A 19899-nucleotide genomic window follows, 5' to 3' on the forward strand; every position below is an offset into this window, starting at 1 on the left:
TGATAATCTGACATGGTCCAAATGCTCTTCCCATTTAGAACAAGCAAAATATACCTCCTGGTGAGAAATCAATCCAACACGCAAATTGCTTTTGAATTATGACCACGATGCTGCCAACTGCAAGGTCTTAACTTGAAGTTAATGAAATCCAAAGGTATCCATAAAATGATGCAAGACAAGTTCTTTATTTCTACAAAGCCTCCAAGTGTTGTTGATATGGAAATACCATGGTCAGAATACTTTTTCCATACCAAATCAAATACATTCATCGTTCCTGTTAAACAGACACGTAGTATTTAAAAGGAGAGCATTATTCCAGGCCAAGGCAAACTCAAATGTCATAAGATTCATCCATCTGGCAGATCACCAAAGCTGTTCTTATGAAGCTGCAGAAGCATTATTAATCAAAAATATTTTTAATTTTGAACACGTTCCTTGAATACTCCCAAATGACCAAATCTGAGCCACCCAGAGCCAGTGAGAAGACTGGCTTTTAGTGCTTTGACACTTGAGCAGCCACTGATTTTAAAAAGGTCTTGGAGAGGTATCATAGACTTTGCTCATACTTTGCTGACAATCCGCTGGGATCCTGCTGCCTCAGCTCCCCTTACACCGGCCCACAGCAGAGATCCAGCCTTAGGGTCTCCTGCACCTCATCAGCCCTTCAATTCCTGCCTGCTTCTTCTTGTCTCCTCCCTTTGGGGCTCCATGACCACTCTCTCATCCCCCTGGCACCTGTGACAGGGCTCTGTTTCTCCTGGACCTTTGTGCAGGGCTGTCCAGGAGACCGTCACAGAACCCTGAACTGGCTCTTGCTATGTCCAGCCCCCCCATCCCGCTCTGCAGCCATGGCTGGAGAGAGGATTGGCTTATGGCTGGAGAGAGGATTGGCTTATGTCTGGTCATGTTCCTGTCTGAGGCCAGGAGGGCTGAGGAGAGCAGAGAACACAATCAGGGTATCTACACCAGCAGATGATCCGTCTCTGCCCCGCTCACAGGCACGCACTCACTGGCTGCTGGCACCTGCTGGCATGGCTGTCCCTTGCACACAGTGGGCCCTGACCTTGCCTAAGCTCTCCCTGCCCAGGGCACTGCCCTGGCAGGAGGCCATGCTAAAAAAACATATAGGAAAAAAAAGGAGCTTGGATAGGGCTCAGAAAAAGATATTGTCCTTGTGCCTGTTGGTTCTCTGCACCCGCTCATGAGGCCAGGCCAAGGGAGCCAACATCCCCATGGCTTGGAAGGCCAGAACCTGTTTGGAAACAGGTTTGAGAGTTCCTGCCACACTGCTGCATTTTGAGCAGACTGAGCAAGGGCAAACAGCACAAACAGAGTCACATTACGGAGAGTTTGTTGTTTCTCAAACTAAGCTTTCTCTTTTAGGGACTTTGTAGGCTTTATTTCACTCTTCCTAAGAAAGAAAGGGCAGGTAAAAAGTAAGACATGCAGTATGAGGGCAAACAGCATTGTTACTTCACCTTCTTAGCTTGTAGTCTTGAAAGTCTCCTCTCCCTTGCACCCTTCAGCAGCCCCTCGTCTGGCTTTTTCTCCATCAGTAATGATGACAATTAGCTCTTCCATTAGTGATGTATACATTATATATATAATGAAACATAATCCATTTTATTCCCCCAAAGGGCATGCACAGACCTCAGATGAGAAAGTGCCCAACTCCATACAGAAACCCTCCTACTTGTGGTACTGCACAGCATTTGCTTTTGTGTCCAAAAATCAGTGACAAAGTGGGGGAATGCAGCACTGCTGGAAGTCTATAGCATCCATGCTGCTGTGGGAAGACCTATTCTGTGCCAAGGAGTGGAAAAGGGCTCTTTACTGCAGACAGGTAAAAAAGTGCTGGCACTATCAGAGGTATGGCACTAAGAGAGCACAAGCCTCACCACTGCCTGTAAATGACACTCCTGAATGTGGATGTGTTGGATGACCACAGCAAACACTCTCCTGGTCCCTGAGACATGTATGGAGACCTGCAGAGAGGAAAACCAAAGCCTATGCGTGCTGCTTGACTACCCAGGAAAAAGTCAAGCAGCAGTTATTAACTCTCTACACAGGCTGTTCTGCAGCTGTGAAAAACAGGCCTCCTTCCTCTAGGTGACATAAAAACTGTCTTGTGAGCAGACAAACATTTTCCCAGCAGCTGGAGCCAGTGCTCCCAAACTTACAGCCAAAAGAGACTGCTTCGTGCTGAGCCCACCTACCATGAGCAGGTGGTCACTTCTCGCATCCTCCAGTGCAGCACTTCTTTAAAGAACCAGGGGTTTTCGTGGCAAGCCTTGCAGTGCAACAGGGTGCCCCCACAACTACAGATCTTACAACTTCTATCCCAGCTCCTCAAAGGAAAATTCGCACCATATCTCCTTTGAATTTTCCAGGTTGTTATTTTACATATTTTTGGGAAGGCAGACACATCAGAATGAGCATCCATGGGATGGGGTGTTGGGGGATTGTATTGATACCTGGACCTTTCATACAGGTGCCTTACAAACCAGGTGAATGTTGAAGCTATCACAGATTTGCTTTAAACATCCCCAAGCACTGCTCCAATTCATTTTTCCTTTTCCCTTTTTTTTTTTAAATAATGTCTCCAGCCACCTACTACCTTTAAAAAGGCACTATTTTGTGTAATTAAAAATGGTTTTATGTTTGCAACATGGTTTGATGAGATAAAATCCAGAACATCTGAGTGAAAAGAGCTCTAAAGAGGGCTCATCAGTAAATGAACGCCGTGGAACCACTTGATTGTCTGAAAGCAATGTAAATATTAGATACTAAAAGCTAGTACACAAGAGCCATGTGCCATCCCCTGGGGTAATATCTGCAGGAGGTGCAGGAGGCCGGTGATGCTCCAGGTGGGTGTTTGCTAGGGACGATCTTAGGGGGCCTGAATGGAAGATGAGAGTCTTCCTCACGGAAGGAGGCAGCTTGTCTTGCCACTGTGTGTTATTTAAACAACGGAAATAAACTATTAAATCACTGAAATTTGGTGGGTTTCTTGCTGTTTTAGTTGTAAACCCTCCCTTTCCTCTATGTTTTCTACCCTATTAGCCAAGCAGCTTGACAATGACCCCTGAGAAGAAATGTCATTGATTCTTCTGTCTCCCTTTTGAATACAAATTCAAAAGACACACTCAGGTGAGAGAACAGAAACTGCTCTAAACTGCTGCTTGCTGGCTTCTGAAAGGAACAAAGTCCTCCAAAATGCAAGTGCACTCATGATGCAGTTCACTGGCACAGACGCTCAACTTTGGCAGCAAGAGATGAACCTGCCTAGCAGGAGGAAGAAGCAGGCTCTCACCCAAGCTCTTACTTTCAGCTCTGCAGAACCACTCCGTGAGAAAAACACCCAGGTCTTCAGTATAAAACAAAGGCCAAAAACGTTATGCATTTCTGAAAAAAACATTTTCAAAGAAAAATTTGAAAGATTTTGAGTGAAATGTTGCAGGTTTATGCCCCATCCCGTACATCCTCCTTGCTCAACATAATGTATTATTTCTCTTACCTTTTATGCAAAACCAAAAAAATTCTTATGATGCAGAAAACATACAGAAACATGAGGAGAGTAATAGTTCAGCAAGTGGTCCACCTCTAAATATATAGCTTATTCAGTTTTACACTGAGTATGTCCTTCAGCTAGAAATAATTTTTGTCATCTCAGTAACAGCAGTACAGGGAAAAATATTCTGTTTTTCAAGGCACTTTAAATATTTTTAAGTATCTAGGCTACAACTGGCTTTTTCCCCTCTATAATAAGGGCAGTAAAAATGCAATATGCTTTGTGCACCTTCAACTGCACTTGGAAACTAACAGGTTTCTACATTATAAAAGTTACTTGATTTACTCTTTGACAGTGTGAGAATCCAACCTCACCATTTCTCACCCTACATTATTTTTGACACTATGTAGCCGCATGTTTGTGAAGCAAGAGTGAGTTATCCCAGAACCACTGCTCAGGATTCACTCTTACAGAATGATTCTGGCTGTGAAGACTCCCATGTCTCAACACATCACCTGAAGGTTTGGGTGAATACATAAACAAAACTAGATACTTAGCAGTCAAAGACAGGGCTTGCTACAAATTTCAACCCCTACTAGCAGATTCTTATTCAAGGTACAAAACAGATTAAACTACTTGATATTCAAAAGGCTAAAAATGTAAAGGCATGAAGAATCTCAAGTTTCTTCCCACTTCATTTCACAGCGTTCCACATCTTCAAAATGTCTTTCACCTACCTATGCTCTAATAACTTCAACTAATATATCCTGTCATGCAGGTCGCTAAAGGTAAGGCTGATGCTGCTAAACCGTGCTCTTTTGAGATCACTGGATCACAAGGCAAAGATCAGGAGATCACTAGGTCACAAGGCTAAGCATTTTGGCCGTGCCGTATTTCCTCAGCACGATCCGTATTTGTGTATTTGTGTATTTGTGTATCATCACCGCGCCCTGCGTTTGCGGGAGCGCCACGGTGAAGTGGCAAGCCCTCAGACGTGGGCTGTGCCTCGGGAAGGACGGCAAGGAAGGGCTCCGGGTGCCACCAGCTGGGCGGTGTGGGAGCCTGGGCTGTCCTTGCGCTGTCCCTTGGCCTACAGGGACCCCTGGTGACAGACCGGCAGGGGAGCGGGGGCTCGCCCAGCGGGGCTGCGGCGCCCGGGTGAGGGGCTCCGGGGCTCCCCTGCAAAGCCACTCAGGGCCCGGGAGCAGCTGCGGGCCAGAAGTGAACATTTCCAGCGAAAAGGCTGTGAAACGCCACCAAGACTGGTTCAGAAGGATAGTACTTGTTTCATAATGATCGTAGCCGGGTTTTCTGGTTTTTTCTTTTTCTTTTTAAATATAAGATGGATGGGTGCACAACAGCTCTAACAAGGGCAGTGTCTGAATTCTCTCCCATCTCAGCGAGCCACAAACACTGCAGAATTATCCGATTCTGCAAAAGTAAGAGAGATGAGAGGCAGGGAGGAATGTACCAACCCTGTTCAGCCGACATGAAAACATGCCAATAAAATGGGGGATTGAGGTTTTTTTTCAATTAAAAAAATTGTATTTTTCAGACTGAAAGCCTGATGCTGAAGAGCACATGCAGAGGCCACCTACTACCACCCCTGCAGTAGCTGGCTGCTGCAACAGGCCAGAGGAAATGTCTCCCATCAAAGATCTAGTGGGCAGGTGTCTGAAAACACCACCCCAAACCCCACAACTCCAAAAAGGGGCATATTGGGCAAACAACCCCCTAGAGGAGGCAGCTCACAATCACATTGTGTGCCTCTCCTTCCTCAGCATGCCACAACAGCCCTGATAAACCAATTTTTAGTCAGTCCTGACCAGTTCTTCAATAGCTCAGTACATTTCAGGGTGGTTTTTTTGCCCTCCCACTGACTTACATACAAGTTGTGAATAGGAGAACTCATCAGCACCCAGGCAGAAATGAAGGCTCTGGGGAAAGGGGAGTGGAGAGTCACCTCCTTTAGGAGGCCTCTACCATGCTGAACTTTCCCTGCTTCACTTGCAGCTCTGTGGAATTAATAACATTCCTTTTCAATTTCTGAGATCTTGAAGTTCCTCCTCAAGAAATGCATAAATGAATATATTCTTTGAATGTGTCTGGCTTGGAGCACATTAGTCGATGTAACAGCACAAATATTCATTGCAGCCAGCTTCCAGAGCATGCCTCCTGTCATCTTCCTGCATTAAGCAAAAAAGGGAGCATTCATGAAGTACATTTGGCCGTCTTCAGACAAAATCTGGGTCCTGTCCTGCCAGCTAGCATAGGGAAAACAAACGGCAATTATGTCCAGAAGAAACTAGATGCGGGAGCTGCACAGCCCACACTGTTTATATACCGGGGACACAACACGACAAGCTGAGCCCGGCACTCGATACGCAGCGCAAGAGCTCCCTCTCCCCACTTCCCTCAACGTCTACATGGTTCTCTAACCACGCCCAGCGTCCAGGTGAGATAAAAGCTCCCACATTGCTCTCCACCCTCCTTCCCTAGCTCTTGATGAGAGGGCTGCTGCTGTCACACAAAAATACACTTGGCCAAGAGCTGGCCAAGCTTCGTCTCAGCTGTCTAAATAAAGGCAGTCTTGAATCAAACGCACCAGGTCCTGGTGAGCTCCCACAGGACACCATCAGGCTTCTCTGAGCCACACCCAGCCTGAGCTTGGATAGACTGCCTGCTGCCAGCACCAGGTATCCATTAACTTTATAACTTACTAGGAAACAGAACAAAGGCAAAATAAAAGCTTCGTGTAGACAGCAAAAGTTTTTAGTGAAAAATACATACAATATGTGACTTAAGCACCTTGTGCCCAGTCCCACCTTCCCAGTTTAAGAAACAAGCCAATTATGTGAATTGTTTCCAGCCCTAAGGACTACAAACTCAGCCCCTAAAAAGCCTCTGCTTCAGAGGCTTTTGTCATACATTCAGAACCACTGCTCTAAATGTGTGACAATACCTTTTTCAAAGGTGTGTTAAGTCTCAAGAATATATCACAATTAGATAATTTCAGTTAAATAAATCATAACTACAACTTTTTTATCAGTTGTGAGCTGCAAAAGTTAATTTATTTTTCCTCCTCTTCAGCTTTTTTTGGACAACAGCAATTCAGGGAATTATTTGGTTTTGCTGCCCATGTGCAAGCACCCAATAATTACTTCTTTTACACAGGTTACTATACCTCACGACTTTCATGAACAAACTAACTTCAACATGGATTTCAAAAACTGAAACACTGAAAATATAAAGCAAGGCAGAAAATAAGCCATAAAGCAAGAAACAAAATGCTGCCAGATTAATTTTTAAGTTTATTTTTATTCCCTTGTAGCTCCCAGAAATTTTCAGTAACAAACTAGTTGATTTAGAAGGCAACAAAAACATGACAAATATAACACTTGAGTACATGGCAACCCTCATTAATGTGTTTAAAACACATTTTAGAACATAGTGAATGCATATTTTCATTGTGTATATTACCTTTCACAATAATGGTTAACAAATTAAATTCAACTAGAACAGGAGAATTTTGCATGCCACTTTCTCCAGAATATTCAAATGAGAAGTTTTTATAACCTTATCCCATTTACATAAGAAGGCTTTCTAAGAGAAGCCAAGTGACCTGTGTATGACCAGCATTTCAGTTAAATCAGTTTTCACTCTCTTGTTCCAAAAGTCATCTGTAGGATGTACTTCTACTTGAACCTAAAAGCTTCATTATTTAATTATTTTTATAAGATTTGTAAGCACTTCCAGCATCTGATACATTCTGTATTCTTTCAGTTTAAAGCATCATGAATAACTAAGCAGAAACAGAACCTCCCACATCTCCACTCTTGGGAGGGGTAAGCTGCACCAGACATTTCCATCTGCTGCACTCCCTGGACAAATGAAAATCCTCATGTTCTCCAGAGCAGCTGCCAGAGAGGATTAACACCACAGGAACAATAACATGAACAGAAATGAAAGTTAACAGGCACGTGGCTATCTCCTATCAGCTGTCATAACTTAAGTGGGAATTCTGTGTAGTCTTTGAATTTGTGACTGACTATCAAACAACTTTTATACTCTCTTATCACATTTGCCATGTTCCTCTCCATGGGTTGAAAAGGGAAGAGCAGCTCATTTTCAGTGTAAGACAGCTGGCTTCTAAATAAAAGACACTAATATAGGAAAAAACATCCCAAAGCATTAGAAAACTTTTAAGTAATGTCTCTCTTATAGTATAAACCATGGCAGGCATTAAATTTCAACTGCAAAAGAATTGTATTACTTCCCAAGACCCAAGATTTGTATAAATGGCTTCTAAGCACTATTACAAATATCAGCCAAGACACTGCCACCTTACTTTCCCAGAAGTTTCAATTGCCATTATTTTGAGGAGCAAAAGCTTAGCTCAGCTCTTACCACAGAGCCTCATTAAAAAATAAAAGGAATAAATCTATAGTTTTGGCAATTCTATCCAGAGTAAGTCCTTCAAAAAAAAGGACTGCAGAAGCTTCCTTTTTTTTTTTAAACAGAAAACAAAGCCATGCTTGCTGAACTTTTACTATTTAAGATAGTACCTATTTGATACTTTATTTCAGATGTCAACTTCCAAAACACAGATTCAAGTTGTTGTAGATTTAATCACACAGATTTTGTCATTGTCCTGTTTCAAAATAGCATGGGAAACCTCCACAAGCAGCATAGGTTTGTCTGCTGAAAAATCACTTGTTTACAGCATCGTCTCTTGGCACATTCTGACTGGAATATTATAATGTCTGTCATCTTCAGTTATGAGAGTCACCACAGGCCAGTCCTCCTCCGGGTCATTGGGGTAAAGTGTGATGAACTCATCAGTGCTGTACTTATAGAGTCGGTACACTTGGATGGTGTACTGCAGAGCATAAGCAAGAAGAAACATTTCCACCTACATTGGAAAAAATAAATATTTGTGTAAAATTCAACATACCTTCGACAAGATTTTTCTCATAAAAATATTAAACTAATACCTATCAGATGTAATTTTTCGAAGACAAAAATTATGAAGAGAGAAGGCATATACATGAGCACCTCTCATTCAGTATCTCCATCATACACCTCTATGATACCATGCAGTTAACAAGAAAGTCTTCAGACCCACAATGGCATAGTAGGAAAATAATCCTAAAGGAAAACTACTTTACATAGAGTGTCCTACTGCCACAAGCAGGGAGGAAAGACATTCTCTTGTATCAATATTCATCCTGTTAAGACACTTAAACCACACAAGAGCAGGTTTCAGGCAATGATCCTTTCATTCTTACAGCGTACTTTGAACCTTTCAGCCAAATAAAAAGAAAATGGAAAGCCCTTACAAAGCCTGTTGACAGGAGAAGAAATTCAGAAAAAGAAGCTGTAAAAAGCTTCTACCTTTTCTCCTACAGTGGCAAGCATATCAATAACAATTCACAAAGAATCTTACTGAAATAAACAAATCTAGTCAGCACAAAAACAGGCAACATAACTTCTTGACTGAACTGAGCAGCAAAAGTCACCAATGAATCACCTATTTTCACAGAAACAGCAAACTGTCTCTGCAGTTGTCAGATTTTTAAGATTAAAAAAAAAACCAAAACATAATACTTCCATGTTTCTAGTATTTACAATTAAGTAGTGAACTTAATTGCAGTGTTCCACTTGTAATGAATCCAATGGGACTTTTTTAAAATGGATGCTTCCAAAATCCTTCAGACTATTCAGCTCATTAACTACTACTCTTTTCGGTTTGGGGCTTTTTTTGTAATATGTGTACCATTTATGCTACGTATAAAGCTGTAACTGTCATTAGCTTATCCCAATTCACCACATGTATGTGCTACACGTTGTCTTCATAATTTGAGTATCAGCTGTTATCCTATTTTTTAAAAAGCTAACAACTAAGAGATCAATACAAGTGTTCTATTAATAGCAAACTCTATTTCCAAAGAATGCGACCTGCCAGCCACAAGACAAAACCTGGTGTTTCAGAGGAGGCCCTTTACAGACTCTCACTACAAGCCAGCAGTTCTAACATATTCTTCCCAACAAAAGGCCACACACTTCAGCCAGCCCAACAAAAGCTGGGTGATTTCTTAAACCACTTGAAGCTAAAATCTCCAAAACAGGAAAATAATGCTGTATGAGCAATCTCTCCTTACTTGTTCAAGGCCTCCACTGTGACCAATATGATTCAAGTGATTTTGCATTAACTGACAAGGGTTGCTGGATGTATCCCGTGCAAACAGGAGCCAGGAGAAGACAGGCACTCTCCTTCCACTTTTATCGGCGTTGTATAATTCAATGGCAGTGTTAAGCATCAAAAATTTCAGCGCTTCATAGAGACTATACTCCTCCTCTTCGTTTTTAAACAATTTATCACAAGCCTCTTGTTTCTCAAGGGGATCCTTTATTTCACTTATATTCTTCCACTAGAAAAAACAACAAACAAACCATCACACACAACACAAATGAACAGCCATCACCCTGCAAGAGCTGCAAAAAGCCACTTGTGAGTTGTCAGATGCTCAGCACAGGCACTCAGAATTTAGCTTATGAAGAGCTTTGTGCCTTTTAAAAAACACTCAAGAATATTTCCACAACTGTATCCCTATCAAGGTCAGGCTGAGTTAGTCTGATTTTGCTTAAATTGATCCACAAGCAAAGCAAAAGGAGTGGATGCTAGAAATTGCTGCAAGGTGGCAGAACAAATATTGTTGTGGGACAAGCATTAAGGTAATAACCTTTTTGTTTCCTGCACCATAAATCCTACATACTTCGTATTCTTTACATTTCTGTTACTCAGAATGCATATTTCATTCCAACCCTCAAACTGCTGAATGCAGTATTCCAAATACTCTTAAAAGCCTTCATAAAAAGAGAATTTGCATTCACAGTAAGACAGAAACAACTGAATAGTTTTTAACAGGTTCCAGTGTTCCAAGAGGATGAAAGCATGGGGCTAGGTAATATAGTATGAACACTTAAGGGCACAATCATGTTTCTATGACCCAGAATAAATGTATAAAAATGAACAAAAACTACTCCTTTGAAATTACTTAAGTGTTGTGCTATGTTTTTCTTCCCTTAACCTCATCCAGACAGCAAAAAAATTTGTCCATAGTATAAATCATTCTTTCAAATAAATACAAGACATAATAAGAGGAAAAGAGCTACTCTGTTACATTAATTTTTTCATTGAAATCTGTCTAATTAATAGTTTTCTGCAGAGCTGCTTGCAAATTAATTCCAGCATCAGGCTATTGCAAGTAGTGAAAGACCAGATGCCTGGATCTGAAAATATGCTCTTTACTTGAATTTTTTGTAGTATACATACAGAAAAGGGACTTCCACTACTGAAAGCATCCTTATGCTAAATTCACCGAATTCAAAAATCTTTGTCACTTTTCTTATTTTTAAGTGATGAAAGAATATACAAATACTTTTCCAACCTTTTTCCTTAGAAGTATTAAATACTCTTTTATTTCATCACTTATTTCTCCCATCTTCTTGCCAGGTTTCTGTTTTAGCTGCCACTGCTTGATCCAGTCATACTTGCTCAGCAAGTTTTCAGGAAGCTGGAAGTTGAGAGAAGAAAAGGCAGCTTAAGTCAAAAGTCTGAAAAGGAAAAGCCACCAACCTGCATATTTTATTTTTTTTAACATTTTGCACCTTAAAACCATACGTCAGATGTCCTTCTGAAGAGATGTCACAGGAAGATGACCATAACCAAACACAGCTGGGTATTTATAATATTTGTTGGGTAACAGTCTGAATGCTGGTCTATTACTGTTTCCAGATCTAACAAACACACAAGCACTGGATAATCACCAAGTTACTCTTGCCTTTTTTTTTTGTTGTTGTTTTGAGGTTTGTTTTTTTTTTAATTAAAACACTCCCCCACCAGCAGATAGACGACAGTTAACTGTGTTTGAAAGTGTCCCTGAACCAACAGAAGAGGATCCATCAGATCCACCCAGAAGTCTTGGTGGACTGCAAACTACTTTGTCCAGAACTCACGAACTGTTTCCTTTTCAGGGAGCACAATTCAAACACTCTGGGACAGGTTTTTTATTAAAGAAGAAAACAACCTGGGAATTAGCTGATGAATCGGATCATGTTTTAGCCTCAGAATTGCCTCTTTTACTGCTCATGTGCTACACCTGTTCAGTTCAGAGCTTTTACACTTCCCTTTAAGGACATCCTGGCAGTTGCATGTCCAGTTTTGTACCCTCATCTATTAACCCATCTTACTGCTAGAACTGCAAGAGCAACTTGTGTCTCACAATGGATTAAATACTTGCCTAGAGCAGCACTCATGCCCCCAGCCACTACCAGCCCATTTTCAAGTTTATTAGGACTCCAAACCAGTGATGTGTTCTCTTTAGTGGCAACAATATGTGTCAGATAGGCACAGACCTTCCCCCACCCCAGCCAGACATCTTATGCTAAATAGACACAAAGAACTAAATAATCAAAAATTATATGCCAGTAACTTCTACAACTAGAAACGTGCATGTAATCACCATGTTAAATTAAAAACAAGAAAAAACAACAACAAAAAAGTTATATTTGTACTGCCAGCTGTCACCATACACATTTCTCTTACGTGCCTTCTGCTTTGATGCATAACAATTTATCATTTCAGTTTGTTTTGTAGCTGTACAGCCTTTTCAAAAAAATGTTAATTATCATATGACACTTTCCTAGATGAATCAGTAGCAAAAAAAACATGAACATCATTAAAAATTTCGAAGTACATAATTTTTAAAAAGTTTGCATGCTCTTTAAAGGAGCACTGGGAAACTACATTCTTTAGTCTGATAATGTGGAAATGGTTGAGAGCTTGAAGAATGTGTTTTTTACAAAAAGGAAAGCATTTTGCAATGTACTTGCAGTAAAACACTTCATAGAACTGTTTTTATCAGTAATTACAAAAATATAATCATCAGGCGTTTACTTAACAATGACAGTGGCCAGAATGAGAAATGTTCAGATTTCCTCTAAAGTTATACAGAAAGGCACTGTGCATCAGACATTCACCATTCCAATTCCCAGCAGCATCCTGACAACTGGAACCATACTCCTCTCAAGTGGCTCACTTTTGTACAGGCAGATTGTTACATGTTTGTTCCATGTTCACCAATACCATCAAATGGACTTTGTTAACACAAGAAAATTTCTGGAATATTCTTCTTCTACTTGTAGGAAGATCCCTGCTTTTCTTACACATCACAAGAAAATCATCACTCCACAAGAACTGTTCTTCATGTCAGGTTGGAGTTGCTCTTGCACTTATTTTAAGCAACATTTAAGACACAGGTAATTACACATTCTGCAAAGCCTACAGCATCCAGTTTGTTACTCCACTTTCTAGAGAAACCATATAAGGCACAAAGAATAGATATTATAATTTTGAAAAGCTGGGGGTTTCTCAAATGTTAGAATAAATTGTCTGTATTTTTTGTTATTGCCAGCCGTCTTGTGGAAAACCTCTTACTGCCACACTACATGCAGTAAGAAGAAACCAAGAGGGCAAGATGAAGACAGACAAGACACATTCCAGTCAACACTACAGTAACATTTATACACATTATAAACTGGAAACCAAGGGCACCTGGACTCAATTCCAAATTGAAAGAATCACTGTGCACTAACAACAGTCTTGAACACTACTACTTCTCAGTTCAAGGATACTGAAAAGTGAGCATATATATCGCATAACAGAGAAATGGGATCATAAAATTATCAAATAGGTTAGACCCAGTATTACTCTACTGTCAGAAGATCAGCTTGACACATACCATAGTAAAATCCTCACTCTGCAGCCACCTTGGTAACTGGGTAGCTTGGCTTAATGCCTGGAAAAGAGTTGCTCTGAAGGCACAATAGTTATCACCTCGTATTCTCCTTATAGAGGCAAACTTCTGAGCAACTGCTTCATAGCCCTAGAAAAATACAAAATCCAAAGAACATTAAATCATTAATAAAACATTTTAAGTATTGGAATATTATCATCCAAATGCTAATGCTATTTTCAAAAAAAAAAAAAAGCTTGACCCACTAGCCTTTTTGGAAGTTCAAATGCTTTTATGTCACAAATTATGCTTTGAAAAAACCAACTTAGTTCTGCTGAAAAACAAACAAAAAACTGAAGAAATCTAATAGATAGTTGTTTGAGGTATTTGTTTGATGACAGAACATAAACATCATTGAAATATGGGCAGCTAACTCATGTAGATTTCCAAAAAATATCAAACATCACACACACAAGACTACACATCATGCTTAAAAGAAATTTCAGCAACAGTTAATGCTACTTACCCAATACATGTCACACGTAGTTTGTTTCTGCCTCAGGGTAAGTTTGTGTTTACGCTGAAATATCTTGACACTTGCCTCAGCACATTTGTTCCCTCCCTGCTGTTCCCATACACACAGTTGTAGCAGAAGCCACAATGCTGAAATGCAGTTTCTGCAGCTCAGCTACCCTGGCAAGGGCCAATGCCCTGTGTGTCTGTATTTCTCACAGCAATCTCCTGAGAGTGGCATGGGGAGTTTTTGACTTTTGTAAGGTATTTTTTATGTTTACTCACATATATCACTAAATTTTTCAAGCAACAAAACAACTTTGCTTTATTTTCTACCATTCTAGCTCAAGATTAATATAAAAAAATTAGTTCAAAAACTGGAATAAAAAAAATCTCAGGAAAAATTTTTAAAAACCCATGCAATTCACCAATTTCAGCTACCTGCCTTCCACCTTAAATTTTGGTCATCTGCTCTGCACTTCAATAGTCCACAAAATTAGCATTTTATGTCCATAAATGAAATATAAAACTTCAATTGAAAGCAGTAACAAAGGACAGTATTCAAATCCCTAAACTATGTGCAGGTAGCTTTACTGAAAACACATTTGGAATGAGAACAAAGAAAAGTATCTGCCAGTTGTAAACCACTTATAAGACCTCACAACATAAAACATTGCTAAGGCATTTCCTGTCTTAAAAGATTGACCCCATAGGAAATAACGTAGCAAACAAAAACGAAGAGCCTAATGAAATTCAACAAAAATAGAACTGCTACCTTTCTCATCCTTTTTGCTACTGGTGTATTTCCTCTCCATTCTTTTCTGCAATACTCCATGATGTCCATTTCAGGTGAAACACTTAGTTTATATTCTGTCAAAACAGAACATGCAATATTATAAAGAAAACAGAACAAGGTAGAAAGCACATCAAATTTCTAAATATGCTATCACTTTAAAACAACTTTAGTGCCAAATGAAACTGGCAGCACAACCTGTAGCTACTAAGTCATTATTACTATGGGAGGGGATAAAATCAGTTTGCTCTGAAAATGATGTGTGAAGAAAAGTAATGATGTAGTTCAACAAGATAGAGAACACTCTGCTCCTCTCTTCTGCAAAAGTTAATTGGCAAAGAGGAGAAATTAGTAAAGTACTCTTCATTTTCTTAGCAAGCAGAAAAATATTTGACAGAAGCTTCTCTTCTCATAACATAGACTATGTGACTGCTTTCCAAAGAATTCACATTAACTCGTAAAGTAACTACAGAAACACAGGGAATGACATACTAAGAGCAATTAATTTTACAGAGAATTGATCTTTTTACGAATCAAACTGTACAATGCACTCAGTCATAAGTAACTGCTATTGAACGCAGACATCTGTGCACAAAAGTCCCTGGAAGAGAGGGTGTCAGGACATCACACATCAGTGCTACAGTGAGTTGCAATACTGTATTTGAAACTTCACACAAAATTCGATTGTACCTGATGAGTTTGTTTCACAGAGCAGTATTTTCTCTCTCTCTATTTCTTCTTCATCACGATACATGTCCTCCTCACTGCAATAAAAATCAACATGTACCTCATGTAACACCACAAATCTTACTCTCTTTTTCAACCTCTTCCCCTCTTTACAACTCAGGAAAGTATTTAAGTGTTTTTACCTTTTTTTTTTTCCAACTTAATTTGCTTTCCATCTTACCCATTTTCATAGAATCAACACTAGCTCTCAAAAGTAAAAAAAAGTTTAAAAAACCCTGTCAACTGCTCCCCTCCAGTATCTGTCACAAGGTTGGTAATAAATCATTGCCTGAATTTCTCTTCTGTGGTTGAATGGCTACTGCAGTCAGTCCCTTCGTATTTCTGTGTTTTACAGTATAAATTTGCAGAAGACACAAGCCAACATGTCTGTTTGCTGCATATACGAATAATGCACCCTATGCATGCAGCTAAGAACACGTTACTCAGCAGAGCTTTGGATCTACACACCACTGGGACTGACTAACCTGCCTAGTGCTGAGCAGAATACATGACAGAATACAATGAAAAGTGGCCAACCACCTGCATTTAATTTGAATGTTACTAACTCAAAGGAGAATTTCCACCATAATCCAAACTACGTCTTACATACTAGCTGAAATCCAGAGAAACATTTCTTCCTCAAATAATATGGGCTTTTTGGCCAAGGTACGTTGTCATAAGAGTAAAATACCTGTTATCTGAGCCTATATACAACATTCTGAAGTCAAGCTATGACCATGAGAGAGGAAATTATGCCCTACAAGAATATTGCACAGATTAGCATCTGCAGCTTGGATGTGAACATTACTGTTAAAAACTGAGTTCCATAAAATGTTCAAAAAACTGACTGCAAATTGCACATTCCACTCCTGAGAGGCATTTGTCATATAATTACATCTAGCAAATAAACTTCTAAAAAATAATCACAGCTTCACAATTAAAATACTTGAAAAAACATATGTCACCAGATGTATCAGTATCATTTAGGCTTACCACTACAAGAAGTTTACATTGAAAGTCTGTTTTTCAAAGAAAGTACGTAAGCAGAAAAAGGCTGCACGGTTATTATTTACTGCCCACTACTATTAGCAGCTTCTAATCTACTCCTCAAGAACACCCCAAATCCAAAGCACAGTCTGCCTGCAAAAGACTAGGAAGAAGTTAAGGCAGTGACCCTGCCACATCTTACACCACTAAGAGAGGACAAGCAATTAGGAAGACTGTGAGAAAGAGTTTCATGTAGCCAGATGGAAATTGGATTACTTTCATTAAACTTGAAAGGACGGACTACTAAATGATGGCTCTGTATTTCTTTTTCTTTATATCCAAACCAGCTTAATAAACCCATCTGCATGTATTTCCCTTGAGAAAAAGAAATCTTTGGTATAAAGACCAATGTAGGTTAATACCAGGAAATTAATCTACTGTGCTGTCATATAAAACTGGTTTCGTTTTCACGCGCATGCTCAAGTAGCTGCTTGAAATATCATTTTTAACAACACTAAATAATTATTAATTAAAAGAGAAACAATAGATACAGTAGGTATTAAACACAGTACTATCTGACAAGAAGAAAAGTCATAGAAATACTTGTTTCAAGTCCATATTCATGTTACAGTATGATACTGGACAAAGCCTAATTTCTCAGCAGAGTTTAAAATCCATTATGGTTTGTCAAGAATTTCAAGAATACTTAATAACCTTGAAAATACTATGAAAAAACCCACACAGTATTTGACAGCAGCATTCTCTAGCGTATCTTCTCTGTAAGCCAAGTATTTAAAATATAAAGCAACAACCTCCCACTCTGAGCATGAAGAAACCTGCTGCTACAAGGGATCCCACAGGGATGTCAGGGCAGGGAAATTGTTCCTTCGCGATACAGCCTTGAATAAATTCAGCGTAAGATGCAGAACAAGAAGTGCTCAACTAAGTTAGTGAGATTACCCAAGAAAGAGGAAGTTTGGTGTAAAGGAAGCAGTGTCATGCCCCTTCTGCAGATATTATTAAACCACCTTCTTTCTGGGAGTTGACAAAACAGAAGCAGCCACAGACTAAGCAGTCACATGACAGATTAACATCCAGAGTAAACAAGGTACTGCAATTCAAGAGAATTGTTTTGAAAGCCAGGTAGCCAAGAGGTGCAATCCATCTGCACAGGCACTATCATTCCAGAGACTAAAGTGTGTCATAACACTGTTGTAGCACAGCAACTGTTAAGTAAATCTGTGGAAAAAAGAATGTGGAAACTAAAGCCTTTCCCCATTAATGTTCAGATAAATGATAGATTTGACAAATATAGTGAAAATAAAGTAAGAGGTGAAAAAGAATGATGAAGTGAAAACATGCATGCACAAAAGAAAAAAATAGTGCAAAGAGTTGCATGCAAATACTTAAATTGTTGAACTAGTTAATGGGATTTTGCTGAACCAAAGATAAAAAAATCAGAAATTTACCTTAATGAACTGAAAGTACCCTCCCCTTCTATACAAAAACTGTTAATATATTTTAAAAAATTAATCCTTACCTCTCCTCAGATGACTCCACTGCTGAACAATTACTAGTCACAGGTACATACAGTTCACAGTTTCTAGGTGCATCCTGATCCGTCACAGGAGATTCGCTCATATCTCTCTTCTCAGGTCTCCCACTACTTCTGTATACATAGTCTTGTCTTATTTCTGATGTATTTTGCTCTTTCTGGCCTGCAGCTGCATTTGCTGAGACAAGTTCCTCAGAAGCAACACCAACTTCATTTGTATGCTTCACCAGCTGTGTGGGAACACTCTCTTTTTTCTCTTCTGCACCTGCAGAAAGGCTGGTTGGTTCTGTCATCCACCCTTGAAGATTATCCTGGCTTTGAAGAATGAAAAAATATATGAGGAGTTTCTCTCCCAGAACAAAAGCACATGTTATAGGAAAATTACATTATTTTAAGAGTTAACATTATATTCAGAGAATTCAGAGGGTACACAAATTATTCAGAAACCAGAAGAAAATCCAGAACAGTTTGGTAAAATAAGACAGCACCCAAGCTATTTTCTAACTCATTCCCCTGACCATCATTTCTTACCATGGCTAAGCTGCACCAGTTCTTCAAACACAAGAAGAACTAGAATTGGTGCCCTGATTAAACATCTGCTATCCTTGAGGTGCCTTACAAACTCACCTGAGTCAACTCATCCATTGCACCAGGATCACTGCTTAGTGCAACAATCTTTGTCTTTCCAATATGATGCCCAGGGTACCAAGACAGGATGTCTACAATCCATTCCAGCAAGCTCTCCAAAGGTTTAGGATTTGTCCAAATACAGTAAATTTTCAGGGATATTTATCCTAAGTTGACAAATAATGCCCCCCAAAAGTTATGGGTTGCTTGGCAATTGTCACATTCATGTTCTAGACAAATAGTGGCTATCCAGGCTGGTGACCTCAGAGCTCACAGACTTAATATCCACTCCATAAAACTTAAAACTGCACACCACATTTCTATTTCTAGGTTAAAGCCTCCAACCTGCATTCTATCTTCACTTACTAACATACAGCCCTTTGGTATCCGAGCCCTCATGTATACCAAGTGTCCCATAGCACAGAGCTCTAGAGCTAGAACTCTAGCTCAGGACTAGAGTTCACAGAACCACAGAATGGCCTGGAAGGGACTTTAAAGGTCACCTACTTCCAACCCTCCTGCTGTGGGCAAGGAGACCTTCCACTAGACCAGGTTGCTCAGAACCCCATCCAGTCTGGCTTTGAACACTTCCAGGGATAGGGTATTCACAACTTCTCTGGCAACCTTGTTCCAGTGCCTCACCACTCCCACAGTAAAGAATGTCTTCCTACTATCTAATCCAAACCTACTCTCTTTTAGATGGAATCATTCCCCCTTGTCTTGTCACTACACGCCCTTGTAAAAAGTTCCTCTCCATTTTTCCTGTAGGCTCCTTTACGTACTGGAAGGCCACAACTAGATCAAAGCCCTCTCTCTTCCAGTCTGAACAGTCCCAAGTGTCTCAGCACTTCCTTACAGGAGAGGTGCTCCATCTCCCAATCAGCTTCGCAGCCCTACTGGGGACTCGTTCCAACAGGCCACTGCCATTCCTGTGCTGGGGCTCCCAGAGCTGATGCAGCACTGCAGGTGGGCTCTCACCAGAGCGGAGCAGAGGGGCAGGATCTCCTCCCTAGACACCCCTGACCACGCTCCTTTTGACGCAGAGTCGCACGCCACGTCCCGATTTCTCCCGTCCCCGCTCCTCAGGGAAGGAAGGCCCAGGCCTGGCACAGCATACGGCCACCCGTGCCCGCCGGCGCAGCGCAGCCGAGGGAGGCCTCACCTTTCCGCCGCGCTCTGTCCCGCCCGGCACCGCTCCGAGCCGCCGCCCGAAGCCGGCAGCCCCCGCCGAGCCCCGGGGGCCGCTGCCGGGCCGGGCCCGAGGGGAGGGCGCGGAGCTCGGCCCGGCCGCCGCCGTTCGCCGCTCATGCCGGCGGGGCCCCGGGCACGGCCGGCAACGCCAGCCCCGGCCCCGGCCCCGGCCGAGCGCTCGCCCGGCCCCTGCGCGGCC

General features: G+C 40.8%; 1 protein-coding gene across 2 annotated transcripts; it reads right to left on the bottom strand.

The window, feature by feature from the left end:
• Positions 1-6809: 6809 nt before the first annotated feature.
• Positions 6810-19826, bottom strand: OTULIN (OTU deubiquitinase with linear linkage specificity). 2 transcript variants are annotated; one of them, XM_032117779.1, is made up of 8 exons: positions 19672-19826; positions 17868-18197; positions 15305-15378; positions 14597-14691; positions 13315-13458; positions 10963-11088; positions 9673-9942; positions 6810-8423 (listed from the first exon to the last, which is right to left on the bottom strand). In XM_032117779.1, exons 1-8 carry the CDS (start codon positions 19815-19817, stop codon positions 8229-8231), a joined length of 1380 nt encoding a protein of 459 aa, XP_031973670.1. In that variant the 5' UTR covers positions 19818-19826; the 3' UTR covers positions 6810-8228. The 2 variants fall into 2 exon arrangements, with proteins under 2 accessions (XP_031973670.1, XP_031973679.1); XM_032117788.1 differs by lacking the exon at positions 19672-19826 and adding an exon at positions 18510-18542 and having other exon boundaries at positions 17868-18193.
• Positions 19827-19899: the final 73 nt, after the last annotated feature.

The sequence above is a fragment of the Corvus moneduloides genome, chromosome 1, assembly GCF_009650955.1.
Source record: "Corvus moneduloides isolate bCorMon1 chromosome 1, bCorMon1.pri, whole genome shotgun sequence".
Taxonomy (NCBI): domain Eukaryota; kingdom Metazoa; phylum Chordata; class Aves; order Passeriformes; family Corvidae; genus Corvus; species Corvus moneduloides.

What these genes read in the sequence shown, in the direction of transcription:
- OTULIN (XM_032117779.1), bottom strand. Translation starts at nt 19,817, where the DNA reads ATGAGCGGCGAACGGCGGCGGCCGGGCCGAGCTCCGCGCCCTCCCCTC. An exon ending in AGAGTGAGGATTTTACTATG is followed by an intron (nt 11,089 to 13,314) that starts GTATGTGTCAAG and finishes CTCAACTTCCAG; the next exon opens with CTTCCTGAAAACTTGCTGAG. An exon ending in TAATACTTCTAAGGAAAAAG is followed by an intron (nt 9,943 to 10,962) that starts GTTGGAAAAGTA and finishes TGTTTTTTCTAG; the next exon opens with TGGAAGAATATAAGTGAAAT.